The 13647-nt window shown below is 45.7% G+C and overlaps 1 protein-coding gene across 1 annotated transcript; it reads left to right on the plus strand.

Moving 5' to 3' along the window:
- Positions 1-2340: 2340 nt before the first annotated feature.
- On the plus strand, positions 2341-3039 carry LOC141911685 (uncharacterized). The gene is made up of 5 exons (XM_074802686.1): positions 2341-2399; positions 2474-2569; positions 2642-2737; positions 2810-2887; positions 2977-3039. Exons 1-4 carry the CDS (start codon positions 2358-2360, stop codon positions 2879-2881), a joined length of 306 nt encoding a protein of 101 aa, XP_074658787.1. The 5' UTR covers positions 2341-2357; the 3' UTR covers positions 2882-2887; positions 2977-3039.
- Positions 3040-13647: the final 10608 nt, after the last annotated feature.

Genomic DNA, 13647 nt, shown 5'->3' on the forward strand with positions numbered 1-13647 from the left:
GTTCCACAGTTGCATGGCTACGATCTGATGATTTTCCATATGGGATGATTTTTTAAAAATTTTCGCTGCACTTCTTTTTAACCATGTATCGATTCATCCGCAGTTTGTGCAGGAAATATTTCATTAATGTTTACCCGGTGAAACTCTCGGACAGAATTTTATTCAAACACTTCGAAAACCACTGCATACGATATTGAGCTACCAGTTTAGTCACGTTTATGATCAAACGACTATAAAATTAGACAGAATTTAATCACGAATTTACCTGTATTGCCAAGTGAAACGGAAGAGAATGACATTTCATCAAACACTTCCTTAAGGGCGAAATATAGGAGGCATAAAGAAAATCTGATGCCCTTGATCTTAAAAGAAGGTAGAAAAAGATTTTAACGACTTTTAGAATCCAGGAGTAAATAACAAACAAGTAGTGCTATATAGGTTAACTATTTATTTGACGCACGAGCTTTCGCTTACTAATGAATAGAAGCTTCATCAGCTGAACGATGACTCATTCACCTCATCAAGGGCGTACTCTTTTATGACCTCCGAAGTCTCCGTTCGAAATCACCGGTTGGCTCCACACAAAATCCGAATCACACCACCTCGACAGAAAGGAGGTTTCGGAGACTCCAAAAAGTCACGTGACCAATAAAAGAGTACGATTGGAGGCAAACGGATTCTCCGATCTGATAAAAGAGTTCGCCCCAAGCGTCTATACATTAGTAGCGAAAGCTTGTACGTCGAATAGAGATAGTTAATCTATTATAGTACTACTCGTCTCGTTTATCTATTCTAAACCCGGTTAACACGGCTACTCTACGAATCTGCTCGTAGTTGTGTTGGTGCAAGTTGTCTCTGAATTCAATCTCCTGCAGTGTTACGAGTTTTTGGTTCCATATAGACCGAATTGTTTTTCGAATGTTCACTGCGCAATAGCTTTCCGCCCGACTGTATTGATTTCATCATTGTTCTGGAAAATGTTCAAATGTTGATTCTATGAAACTCTCGAACAGAATTCTAATTCAAACACTCCATAAACAACTGTATACGATATAAGCTACCTGTTTTACATGTTTTTCCTCAGTCGACTCAAAGTAGACAAAATTCCATCATGAATTCCGCTGTAATGGTTTGTGTGGTATTGGCCGTTGCCGCTCCAGGTAAGACTATTACTGAATTTATACTCACACACGCCATCCTCAACTGTTGCCTACGTCATTGCACAGAATTGTCTACACGGTGTCGAAATATCAGATTCTGTAGGTAGAAAATACGTATTTTTTGGGAAGTGTCAGTATAGCGCTATATAAACTATAATCATTATTATCATGTACTTTTTCCAGGCGTGCTTTCAGGTTCGAATCCCTGCTGGGGGAGGATGCAATTCTGGAGGCAATACACATTTTAGTTTTCTTGTTTTTAAAACGTGGCGACGTAAATTGTTTATTGATAGTTTTCGATAATTTGTCGCGGGAACCAGCGGCAACGGCGAATTTCACTTAATTTTGATATACCATCGGAAACCCGGGTTCCACGCGTCATCAAATCCTCATCAACTCGAATCGGCATCTGGTTGTTTGGAACAGGATACTGGACATCCTCGCTTGCCAGGGGTCCGGTATCACTCCCAAACTCGCTTCCACCAGCCTGGCCTCACGAAGCGCGATTTCATTACTGGCGCTGTTGCGCATGACATATCGATTTGCGAAATACTTCCTTGTTCGGTAAAACGTTCGCTGATTGGTCCATTTAACGGGAAAACCAACAGAAGTCTACTGTGATTGGTACGACTGGATTTCGGTCGGCTAGTAACGACTCCAACGATTCGTGAGGTCAAAGGGTTCGGGGAACAGCTTTAGCGCAGTGAGTTCGAATCCTTTGACGGGTGAAGATGGATGCTGTATCGCACTTGTTAGAAATTCGTAGCCTTGTTTGCGAACATGAAATTTGTCGTGAATTGTTTAATTTATCTTCTAAATATTCATTTTACAGTTATGGTTAGGGCTTCCAGTGACCCGTGTGCGGTAGGTTTCTCTGTGGTATTATGTCAGAAAACGTTTTTTTTTTCAAGAATCGAGATGTTAAAAAGGTGGCTCCAAGCATGTGCGAAAACAATATTTTGAATATCTATACCTTATTTGCAGACATTGCAAGCTGCTAACCCATCTATGATTTGTACTGCAAATGGCATGAACTGTAGTTGCGCAAGTCCTCCCGCCCCTCCGGTCGACCCTTGCGAGGTAATTATGAAATGGACTGCATAAGCACTTTGTTTGACGAAAGATTGTGCTCATAGATATTATCTTTTTCAGACATTGCAAGCTGCTAACCCATCAATGATTTGTACTGCAAATGGCATGAACTGTAGTTGCGCAAGTCCTCCGGTCGACCCTTGCGAGGTAATTATGAAGTGGGCTATACATAAACACTTTGTTTGACGAAAGATTGTGCTCATAGATATTATCTTTTTCAGACATTGCGAGCTGCTAACCCATCTATGATCTGTACTGCAAATGGCATGAACTGCAGTTGCGTAAGTCCTCCATCTCCTCCGGTCGACCCTTGCGAGGTAATTATGAAATGGACTGCATAAACACTTTGTTTGACGAAAGATTGTGCTCATAGATATTATCTTTTTCAGACATCGCGAGCTGCTAACCCATCAATGATTTGTACTGCAAACGGCATGGACTGTAGTTGCGCAAGTCGTCCCGCTCCCACGGTCGACCCTTGCGCGGTAATTATGAAGTGGACTGCATAAACACCTCAGTTGAAGACAGATTATACTCATAGATATTATCGTTTTCAGGCATTGCGAGCTGCTAACCCATTAATGATTTGTACTGCAAATGGCATGAGCTGTAGTTGCGCAGGTCGCTAAGTTCTGGTAGATATTTACATTTTACAAATTATTTCAAACTGAATTGTTCAATGACAGAACCTTTTTCATCAGCCAATCATCTTTATTTCTTGCAGACAAAATAGATGAAGAAAATGTTCGCATGTTGAACGGATTTGTTCAGTTATTCAAAGATCGATGTAATAAACATGAGATAACGCGTTTCTCTTGAATTCTAGCAGTTTTCATTTCTTCGTTTCTTTTCCCTTTTTATGGAAAATCCGGACCAGTTTTAATTTTCAAACACGGTAGGCCTGCGAGCGAATTCATATATCCAACAAAGATGAAACTTAAAACCCACAGTTACATCAGAGCAACAAAAAATACAATAATCATTATTGTATTTTCGTTCCTCTGAAGATGAGGTTTAGTTTGAACCTCAAACTGAAGGACTGAATAAACTGTTTTTACAGAAGTAACCGTGGGTTTCATTCGTTAACTCTACGTTGAGATTTACATCAGTTCACTGCAGTCAGTTTTCATTTCTTCGTTTCTTTTCCCTTTTTATGGAAAATCCGGACCAGTTTTAATTTTCAAACACGGTAGGCCTGCGAGCGAATTCATATATCCAACAAATATGAAACTTTAAACGACGGCTATAGTTTATATAATGAGTTCCTCATTACTTTGATTTTCGAGAGCACGAGAGCAATTTTATCTGTTCTCTGAAATGCACGCTGTAAACGTAGTAGAATATACCGTTCACGGATGAATTCAGCGTTTGGAAAACCTCGTTGGTGAGTAATATCTGCCAGGTCACCGACCCGGGGAGATACAGGTTTAGAGCATTGTATAACATATCAGGGGTGACTGACACCATGAATAAACTGGACGCGACGAACACCATTCTGTGCGCGGTACCGTCTTGTTTGTTGCGCTTTGAGTCAGCAACGGTCATTCGTCGCCTGTTCCTAGCGTGAATGCCTAGTTTAATTACCATGATCGTATTCAGTATTGGAATTAGAGCGAATGGCAAATACGTCGCGAAAATACTTGCTAGTAAAAACGCAAATCTTGGCGCGGTTTGAACTGTTTTTGTACCGAGTACAGTGAGGCCGTACGAACATAATACATTCACGTACACTATAATTCGGTCTTGCGATCGAAGTACGGAAAACGTGCTCCACGCCAGAATCCAAAAGCCTGCGAATACATAACAATGTTTCAAACTCCAATATCTCTTCGCTTTGAGCGGGAAGCAAATGTGAAGCGCTCGATCGAACGTTACCAATAACGTCAAACTGTTGCGAATATCGGAGGCCCATTTTGAAATGAGGTTGCCGGCTAGATAAAACACGGGAGCTCCCAAACCGCGATTGAAATACAACGCGATCGGTCCGTGGCGAATGAGTCTCGCAACCCACTTTAAATGATTATACATGACGATCCCGATACAACTGAACACATCAAAAATAGCAAGCAACAATAAGGTAAAATTGGAAGTAGCAGAACCGTTCATTTTATGGAGGCGATATAGCACCGTTATCGTAACCGCGTTGGACAAAAGACCGAACCACGCGATCGGTCCTACCAGCGTTGTCACGACGAAACTCCAGACGATGTGTTTGTAAGGCAGGCATTTTTGCGCAACACTGTCGTTAAACATGTGAAATATCGCTTTCCTGAATGTCTCTCTATTCACGTGAGGATGTGACGCGAATAGACGCGGTAACCGTGTGCCGGGCGTTCGTCACAAATCACGCCTTGTGTGAAATATTCTACGTTCGGCGAAAATTATACAGAACGTTTTTTGCTTCATGCAAAACCAACCGTTACATAATCATTTCCGTTTTTTGATGACGAGGCGTTTTGACGATATATTTCCACGTATTCACACCCGGTGTAAGCTGCGCAGATTCAGAGTTCACATTATTTCAGATAATTTTAGTGAAATTCTCTTGAAAAATACACGAATATTCTTCGATATTTCATTAGGGAAATCTGCGGTTTCACAGAAAACCCTTTTTTCTTCCTCCAGATCGTTTGCCAATAATTATTGTAGTAAATTAGCATATGTATTTTTCATAATCTCTGCATACAATGTGATATTTGGACAGATTTTAAGTGCGCTATATGGTTATGAAGGATCCAGTGCTTGGGATAATTGAATTCGAATTCCATCGAAACAGAACTTGATTTTCACTGCAACAAATTCGAAAATGTCGTTTAGAGTGTTAATATAGACGCTCGCAAGGTATCCCATCTTTCGTGCATAAGGGGTTAAACTGAGAGGTCGTGGGTTCGAATCCTAGTGGAATCGTGTTGTTATTATTCAGGCAGGGCGTCCATCCCGACCCGATGAACGTTGCATTGAGTTGTGATACGGGAAATGAAGGTGTGAAATCTTTGCCACTTACGGTCAAAAATAATCTTCGAATTTCACAGGTCGTTTTCGGGAATCATTAAGTTGACGACAACGCGGACTTAAATTCCATTTAACAAAATCTATCAGTGTTTGGTTATTATAAATTTATTCAAATTCTCGTTATACAAATGTACACGTATTACAGCATCTGCCATTCTTCTCGACTTCAACGAATCAACCCCGACATTTTGGTGCCTTAAGGAGCAAACTGATACGATTTACTGCACCGTCTGAACCGGGTTTATTCACAAGTTAGGTTTACTGTAGCCAGACGTTACTTTTATACACACAATTTATCTTTACAATACAACAGTTATGTAATAAATTGTACAAAATGCTATCTACAATATTCACAAAAAAACCAATCCTATGAAATCCCGCGCTGAGGAGAATAACAAATGTTCACTTGAGCCAATAATAAAATCAGTCACAATTTCGACTATATCCCACTAAAATTCAGATAAGCGTGAATTTGTTCTGTCAGCTCAAGTTGAATCTATCACACCGATGTGTTCATTCAGAGATTCGTTAATAAACTTTCAGAACTGAGTTATATCAAGTGATCTTTTGAAGATGATTTTAAGGATATAGTCTCGAGTATAAGCTCATAAAGATACATTTCGGATTGTGTATTCTCAGCGTGGGATTTTATATTCTGTTCACAACCCGGACAGCGCGTGTTCCACCGATGTTTATATACATGTACAACCCTTTTTCAATAACTGCAAAATCCCCAAGCAATACGAAAAACGATAAGCACGTTCAAAACGTGAACTAGGAAATTGGTCTTTACTCTGGTGTCTAGAATTCAATGCTGACAAAAGCGGTGAGATTATTATCTTAACTTAAACAGGGTCCCTGCACATCAGTCATCCCTGGATGTAAGGAGTTTTTAAGGAGGAAGCGTCTGCATCTCTAAAATCAGAACGGTTTATCTCGGAAAAACCGAATTTCACCAATTTCACCAATTTAGGCATTTTGCTGTACTACAACAAACTAGACAAAAATTTCTATTAGCCTTTTCTCAAACTTGAAGGTAGTTTTAAGAAGTTTTGTGCATTTTTAGCTCAAATCAAAAGGAATCTCAAGCACCTTTAAAAGCATTTTCCCTTAAGGTGTTTTTACAGGAATCAAGGAGTAGTAGGGACCCTGTAAAAGAAATAACTGATCACGATTAGGCGTGATGGTCTACAGGACCCACTTCCGCAGTTCTGAGTTTAACATTCAACTCATCGAAAAAGAACCAATTTCAACTCTAACTTACACCTGCAGAACTGGTCATCAACTGCCGACCAGTCGGGCGGAAAATTACGACACGCTCACTATTTACAACAATAATATAAATTCCTTCTCTCGAACAACGCGAAAATAAAATATATGCAAAAAATACAAACACAATCTCTGTACAAATTACGGTCATATTGCATGTGGCAGAAAACGTATAGATATCTGAATATCATTCGTAGCCGAACTACGAAATCTCACGGCAAAAACAGACCGAAAGAGGCATACTGCTAAAGCACAGCTACACTGGGCTGCGATGTATCGTTAGTTACTAATATTTCCACGTGTACAATAGGTGCCGCCATCTTTCAATGTTATTTAATTACTGACTACCACACATCGCGATGCGGTGTACAAGCAGTCTAATATCGATTTATAGGCACTGAAACTAGGATTGTTATAGGTACTGGTAATTACTAATTACATCGATATACAAGTTTCACCAGCGATTAATACACCGCACTGCGGTGCAGACGTACTGAGACAATTAACGCGACGAACTAATCGTCGAATTCAAAAATCGAATTTTTCTGCGACGAAAGTCTTCGCGATTTCGGCTTGTTTTTACCGCTACTCGCACAGTTCGCCGTCGCGGCGCTATCGGGACTGCGACCCGGTGAACCGCTAACGATTTTAATCGCGCGCGAAATTCTCTGTTTTTTCGTCCGTCGCGAACGCGACTGATTTTCAGCGCCGTCGCTGTCGACCTCGTCCGCGTCATCGGCGGCGGCCGCGAGAATTTCCGATAGTTTGCGTTTTCGACGAGCGCCGCCGCCGATGGAACCGACATCGCATGAACGAACGACCGACGACGCCTTGGTTTCAACTACGTCGTCGATATTTCCGTCGCCGAATTCTCCCGACGCCGGGCAACGTTTTCGAGGTGAGCACCGACGAACGATCGCGGGCGCAACCGGTGACCGAGACTTCCGCTTGTTCGTCGTAACGGGCCGCGACGACGCCGTGGAATCCGGAGATTTCTGACTGAGTATCTCCGCGCGCACGCTAGCCGGCGTAACGGACGCCATACGATCATAATCGGGCCAGACTTCACTACCGGTGGCGCCACCCGTGATCCTCTTTTTACTCGTATCGACGTTCGAACGTTTAGCAGACGATTTCCTCTCGTGAAAACTGCCGCCGATCATCCGCGACACGTAATACGTTTTTCCGCGACTGGCTAATTTCGAATCGGCCGACGGACTACCGATCACTGTCTGTTTACCCGACTGGTCGACACCAGTCGGCGATAAAAGCGCCCCCTGTCGCTTGTGTCCGTGCGGCGTATCGTCGCAACTTTTCGATTCTTTTTTATCGAGCGACACGAACACGCCGCCGATATTGACGAGTGAATTTTGACTGACAGGAGATTCCCGCGGCAGTAACGTCGATCCTTCCGACGACGACGAAGTCGCCGTCGCTTTGCCGTCTACGAAATCGCGGCCCGTATCGACGAACGGTTCGAGGGTGACTCCGGACGAGAGAATCGGTGATTCAGGCGGCAGACGACCGGCGAAATGCGATAATTTTAACGAAGACTGATGACCACTATTCGGGCTCTGATCGACGTCCGCCCGATTCCGGTTCATGTCCGCTTGTCCGCTCGAATCGTGCGCCGATTTGAAACTACTGTCGATGAACATGTCGCAGACGGTATCCCATTCCGAGTCGGAGCCGCCCGACTGGCGCCCGGTGGCGTCGGTGGAAATCTGACCCAATATTTCATTCAAAGCGTGGTCGGCGTCCTCCGGGTCTTCGTCGAGACTTTCGCGCGACGCGTCGTCGTTACGCCGTCGTTTCGACATTACCCGCTGCCGGGTCGCCGCCGCGCGTTTAACTTTCTTCGTCGGTTTGAACGGCGACAATAAGCGGACCGTCTGAAATCCGCCGGACAGCGAACAGACGGAGAATTTCGCCGGCGACTTCACCTCGGCGATCGGTGTCGGCGTGACGAGTCTCGCTCGACCGGTTTTAATCGGCGACAGCGGGAATCCGGTGAAATCCCGAGACGACGGGTAATGCCGCCTCGTCGGTGACATCATCATCGTTGAGTTACTCGTCGTCGGTTCCTCCGCCGAAGCGACCGAAGATCCTTTTGCGATGGTATCGCGCTTTCGTTTCCCCGATCGACCGACCCGATCTGCGCCGCCGGCCTCGCACTCTACGACGCCGACATTTTCATTCCGACCCTCGTCCATCGATTGCGATCGTTTCTTTCCGCGCCTCGCGTCACCCTTCTCGCGATCCTTCTTTCGCTTCTTGCGCAGTTTTCGCTCCACCCGCGCTTCCGAATTCAACAAAGCTATAATCGATTTCTGCGCCTCCTCGTCCAAAGATTCGTCGTCGACCAGTCGGCCTCGTCTTGCCGCGTCGTCCCAGTCGAGAGGCGCGATACCCTCGACGTCGCTCTCCTCGTTAACGACCGTCAGCTCCGATCGACTAGTCTCTAGAACCGCGTCGCCGACCGGGCTACCGTCGCTCGTCTGAGAAGGCGTGGTCGCCGCTGAAACCGCTGTCCGTTTACTCGGCGTTCGCGCTGTTTTTTCGTCGTCGACAGGTGGCGACACCGGCGGCAGCATCCGCGATACGAATTCGCCACTCGGTAGACGCACCAACTTGACGCGCGGCGACTTGCCGATCTTCATCGACCGTTTCAACAACTCGTACGATTTCTGTCGACTCGGCGACAACTTCTTCAAGAAACTTCGAGCGTCTTTCGTCGTCGACGCCATGCGCGGCGCTTGACGTCGGCGCTGCTTCGACCCCGGGTCGTAGTAGTAATAATCGACGGCTTCGAAGTCGCTGTTCTTCTCGGCGGCCTTCGTGTCGACCGGTATGCGACCGTCGGCGACGAGACGCCCGTGCAAACGTTCCAACTCGTCGCAGCAGAACTCGCGCAGCGTTTCGGCGAAATCGCGCGCCTCTATCATCTGATCGGCGACCTCCGTTTCGAAGTTCAATCCCAAAACTAGTCGTTTCGTCCATCCGATTCTACGAAGGCTGCAACGCCCGACCGGTTTAACGATCGTTTCATTTTCGTCCCTTCTCGTCCCACTCTTAACGGCAACATCGTTCTCGTTATCCGCAAACTTTTCCTCATCTCTCCAAATATCTTTACCTTCGCTTTTCTTCTTGTTACGTGTTTTATTGTCACTCCCCTTCCCATCCGCGCTCTTCCCATCCTTAACATCTTCGCCAGCAACAATGGCGGCATTGTTCGTCTCGTCGCCAATCGAATCATCATCGATGAAATCGGCGATATTTTCTTGCTCTTCTCTCCCTGCGCTTTTACCTTCGCGTTTCTTTGCCGCCGGACTCAACATGTAATCAACGGTCGCGTCCGAGCTGCAGTTCTCATCATCATCCTTATCGCAATCATCATCATCATCATCCTTATCGTCATCGGCAACGTGGGAATCTTCAGTTCTTGCATCATCGGCGTCCGTCGCCTTCATCGTCACAAGACGATCGTTTTTCTCACTTTCTTCGCTCGTATTTTCGTCGGATGTTAATTCGTCGATCGATTGCTTCGATGGCGATTTCTCCGACTTCGTTAAACGCGTTAATCTGGTCATCGCTCGGCCTCGGACCGAAACGTCGTCGTCGCCGGGCTTCTCCGTCGATTCGGCTGCATCTACTTTCGTAATTTTAGACGCTTCGTTGCCATTACGCGGCGACCGTCTCAACACTTCCGTCTGCTCACCGCGTTCCTTCGTCCCATGACATTTCCGTTTTTGTTTCCTTTCTACGGAGTCGCTATTCTCCGGCGTTCCCGACATTTTCGACGAGAATTTCCGACCATCTCGAGTATCGTCATCGGCCGCGACCGACTGACTGGACCTAGTTTCACGAGGAGGCGGCGACGAAGCAAAAGTCGAAGCGATCGATTTTCTCGTCGTTTTTCGCGGCGGTGACAATAAAACTCGCGTCGGTTCGTCGATTCCAGATTCCGAATTCTGCAAAGCGTGGCGCCCTCTAGTAACGCGCAACGGAGAAACGACAGCCGAAAAAAGTTCGGCATCGTCAGGCGATTCAAAGTCCGCGACGTCATCCATTTTTTGATGCAATCGCGTACGCCTCGCCGGAGACACAAATCTCTCCGGAGTTCTGCCGATTGCCCCTCCAACAATCTGCGATTTAATCGGGCTATGAAACGACGCCGACGCATCGATGGTCTTCGTCGCCGCCGCCGCTCGTCTGCGCCGTGTCGGCGACAACAGATCGTCGAGCGAGCCAACAAACGACAGATCGGCTCCGTGCGAACGCGTGCACCGCGGCGGGGAAACAACAGCGGCGCCACCTATCAGCGACGAATCAGACTTCTCTGTCGACTTCCGAGAATTAGCCTTATTTCCAACATTTTCCAAATCTTTCCGCTCATTTTTGTCATTCGCAACAACATTTTCGACCGGGTTTTCCCCAGGCAGCGTCAGTGGCGTCTGCGACAATTCAGTTCGTGTCGTATTCACGTGCAATTTTTTACCGCGTCGAGCCCGCGGAGATTTCAATACCGTATCCGGGGGCAACTCGGGTAACGTTTTTAATTTGATCGGTAAACTTCGTCCGATTTCTAGAAAGTCCAACTTGTTCTCGGCTTGCCTGTCGTCGACGACCGCGGTCGTCGAATTCGAATCGTCGTCCGCAGATTTTCGCTTTTCGATTCCGCAAAGTTTTCCCATCGAACGCGTCAGCGGAGAAATCAACTCTCCGACTTCATCATCGTCTTCATCATTCTCACCGACTTCATCATCATCTTCATCATTCTCACCCACATTCTGGCCGACGGAATTCTTTACATCTTTCTCACGATCACAATTACGGACCGGAGGATTCATCACTTGCTCGGTACTCTCCTCGCGGACATCAGTGCGGCGTATCTTCCTTGTCGACTCGGAACGTAAATACGGAGTCGATCGTTGACCAGTCGGCGACTCATCAACCGTTTCGCCATCTTTGACATTGTTAATGCCTTTGATCTCGACCGTCCGAACCGGCGATTCTTCAACCGGTGATTCATCAACTAGTGATTCATCAACTGGTGATTCTTCATCTGGTGATTGCTTGACAATTTCGTTGGTTTCCATCGAGACTTTTTCTAGGACATCAACTTCAATTTCTTTCCTCGCTTCAACAGTTTTCGGACTGCGGTTACTTTCCCCGATATTGTCCACGTAACTATCGACAATTCCTGTCGCGTCTTGCCGACTTTTTATCGACCTTCCTTTAGTCTCATCCGTCTCAATTGTCGTCGCCGCATCCTGTGGACTTTTTAACGACCTTCTTTTAGCATCGTCCATCTCATCCGTCATCGCCACAATTTGAGGACTTTTTAACGACCGTCGTTTAGCGCCGGCGGTCTCGATCACCATCGCGGCATCGGCGTTTAATCGTGGACTACGCCTGGAATCACGGCGAACAGAACGGGCGTCGAATTGTTTCTCGGATTCAACTCCGGACCGCGGCCGATCAGGCTCGACTGCGGTGGGGGGTATCTTGGTCGACAAACGCGGACTGGATCGCGGCGGCGAAAACAACAACGCTTTCGACGCCCGTCGTTTTTTGTGAACGTCTTGCGAACGTCTGCCATCTTTCGCGACGATGTTCACGTCTTTTGCCGCCAAAACGTTCGCGACCGAATTGTCATCGTTCTCGGGCGAAAATATCAAATTCTCGAACAGCGAACGAGTCATCTTCTTCGGCGTACAAACCTTCGCGTGGCAGACATTAGTTTCTACCGTAACGTCGGCGGTGGCGCCATCGCCGATCGGCTTTTTCTCATTTTCGGCTGCCGCGGCGACGGCGGTTTTCGACGATAGTTTTCGCGGACTCGATCTCGTCGGTAAATTCGCGCCGAGCAGCTTCGAGTTTTTCAACAACACGTCTCGATTCGTCGACGTCGTTTCGCCAGGTGGCGCTCGAACTTGCGACAATCTCAGCGGCGAAAGCGCGTTGTTCTGGTTGTGGTTGTTGGTTTTCACATTTTTTCGCGGTGAAGATCGGACTCCGATTCGACCGACGTTGGCGCTCACCGGCGCTGACTGAGACCTACAACAAATGAAAAATGTTAGGCCCTATTTGAAGAATCATCGCAAAATTTCCCGCTCATTTCTCACATTTGAGGATAACTCGTGATGGAATGGTTCCAAATGCAGTGATTTGGATATTCTTGGAGCCACCCGTCAGAGAATGGAATGACTAAGAAAGCTGTGATTTGGATATTCTTGGAGCCACCCATTAGAGAATGGAATGGCTAAGAAAGCTGTGATTTGGATATTCTTGGAGCAACCAATTCATGAAACCGAGAAAACCATACTTCGGGAGATATTGTTTTGTTGCCTATTTCATCATGAATTTAAGATTCCAAAGTTTTTCCCAAGTATTTCATGGGTGATTTTTCAATTTTCCCAAATGGAAATGAACAGATATTGTCATACTAGTCAACATTTTAGTGGTGACTGGTTGATTAAAAGGTGATTCCCGAGGAATATCGCAAAATGTAAATAAATTTTCCAAATATTTCCATAAATTTTTCAAATTCCCAAATATTTCCAAACTGAGAATTATTATTTCAAAATTCCCAAGTTTTTCCCAATTTCCCTGTTCTGTGGGAACCATGCCTCAGAAATATCTCGACTGAAATTCGATTTCGATTGGTTTTGATACCGGACCGAAAGATGAACTTACTCGACAGTGACGATGTAATTGAGGAATTGTTGTAAATCTCGTCCCTTGTTGATCAATTTGTCGAGGCTCTCGTAGTTTTTATTACGATACGCGAATTCCCGATGCTGGCGCTCTTTGACGTGCTGTGAATAAACATTTGAGAAAAAAAAAAACGGTTTTCAAATTAAGCTCAGCTTTTCTGCATATCTGAACCTTTAAAAGTTAGGGAATTATAGAGATTGGAATATTTTTATTGTCAAGGATCGCACCTGACATGATCACTGGTACCACAAGTGACACACAGAGGGGGGGGGGTTCCCTGATTTTACCTGAGTGAATCAGAGAATTTTCTAAGTTTAAAATGTAACCGGTAATATTCATTCATTTTTCAGTGAATCACATACTGAGAAACAGTCACATGGTCGATACAATTATA

Source organism: Tubulanus polymorphus, chromosome 10 (genome assembly GCF_964204645.1).
Source record: "Tubulanus polymorphus chromosome 10, tnTubPoly1.2, whole genome shotgun sequence".
Taxonomy (NCBI): domain Eukaryota; kingdom Metazoa; phylum Nemertea; class Palaeonemertea; order Tubulaniformes; family Tubulanidae; genus Tubulanus; species Tubulanus polymorphus.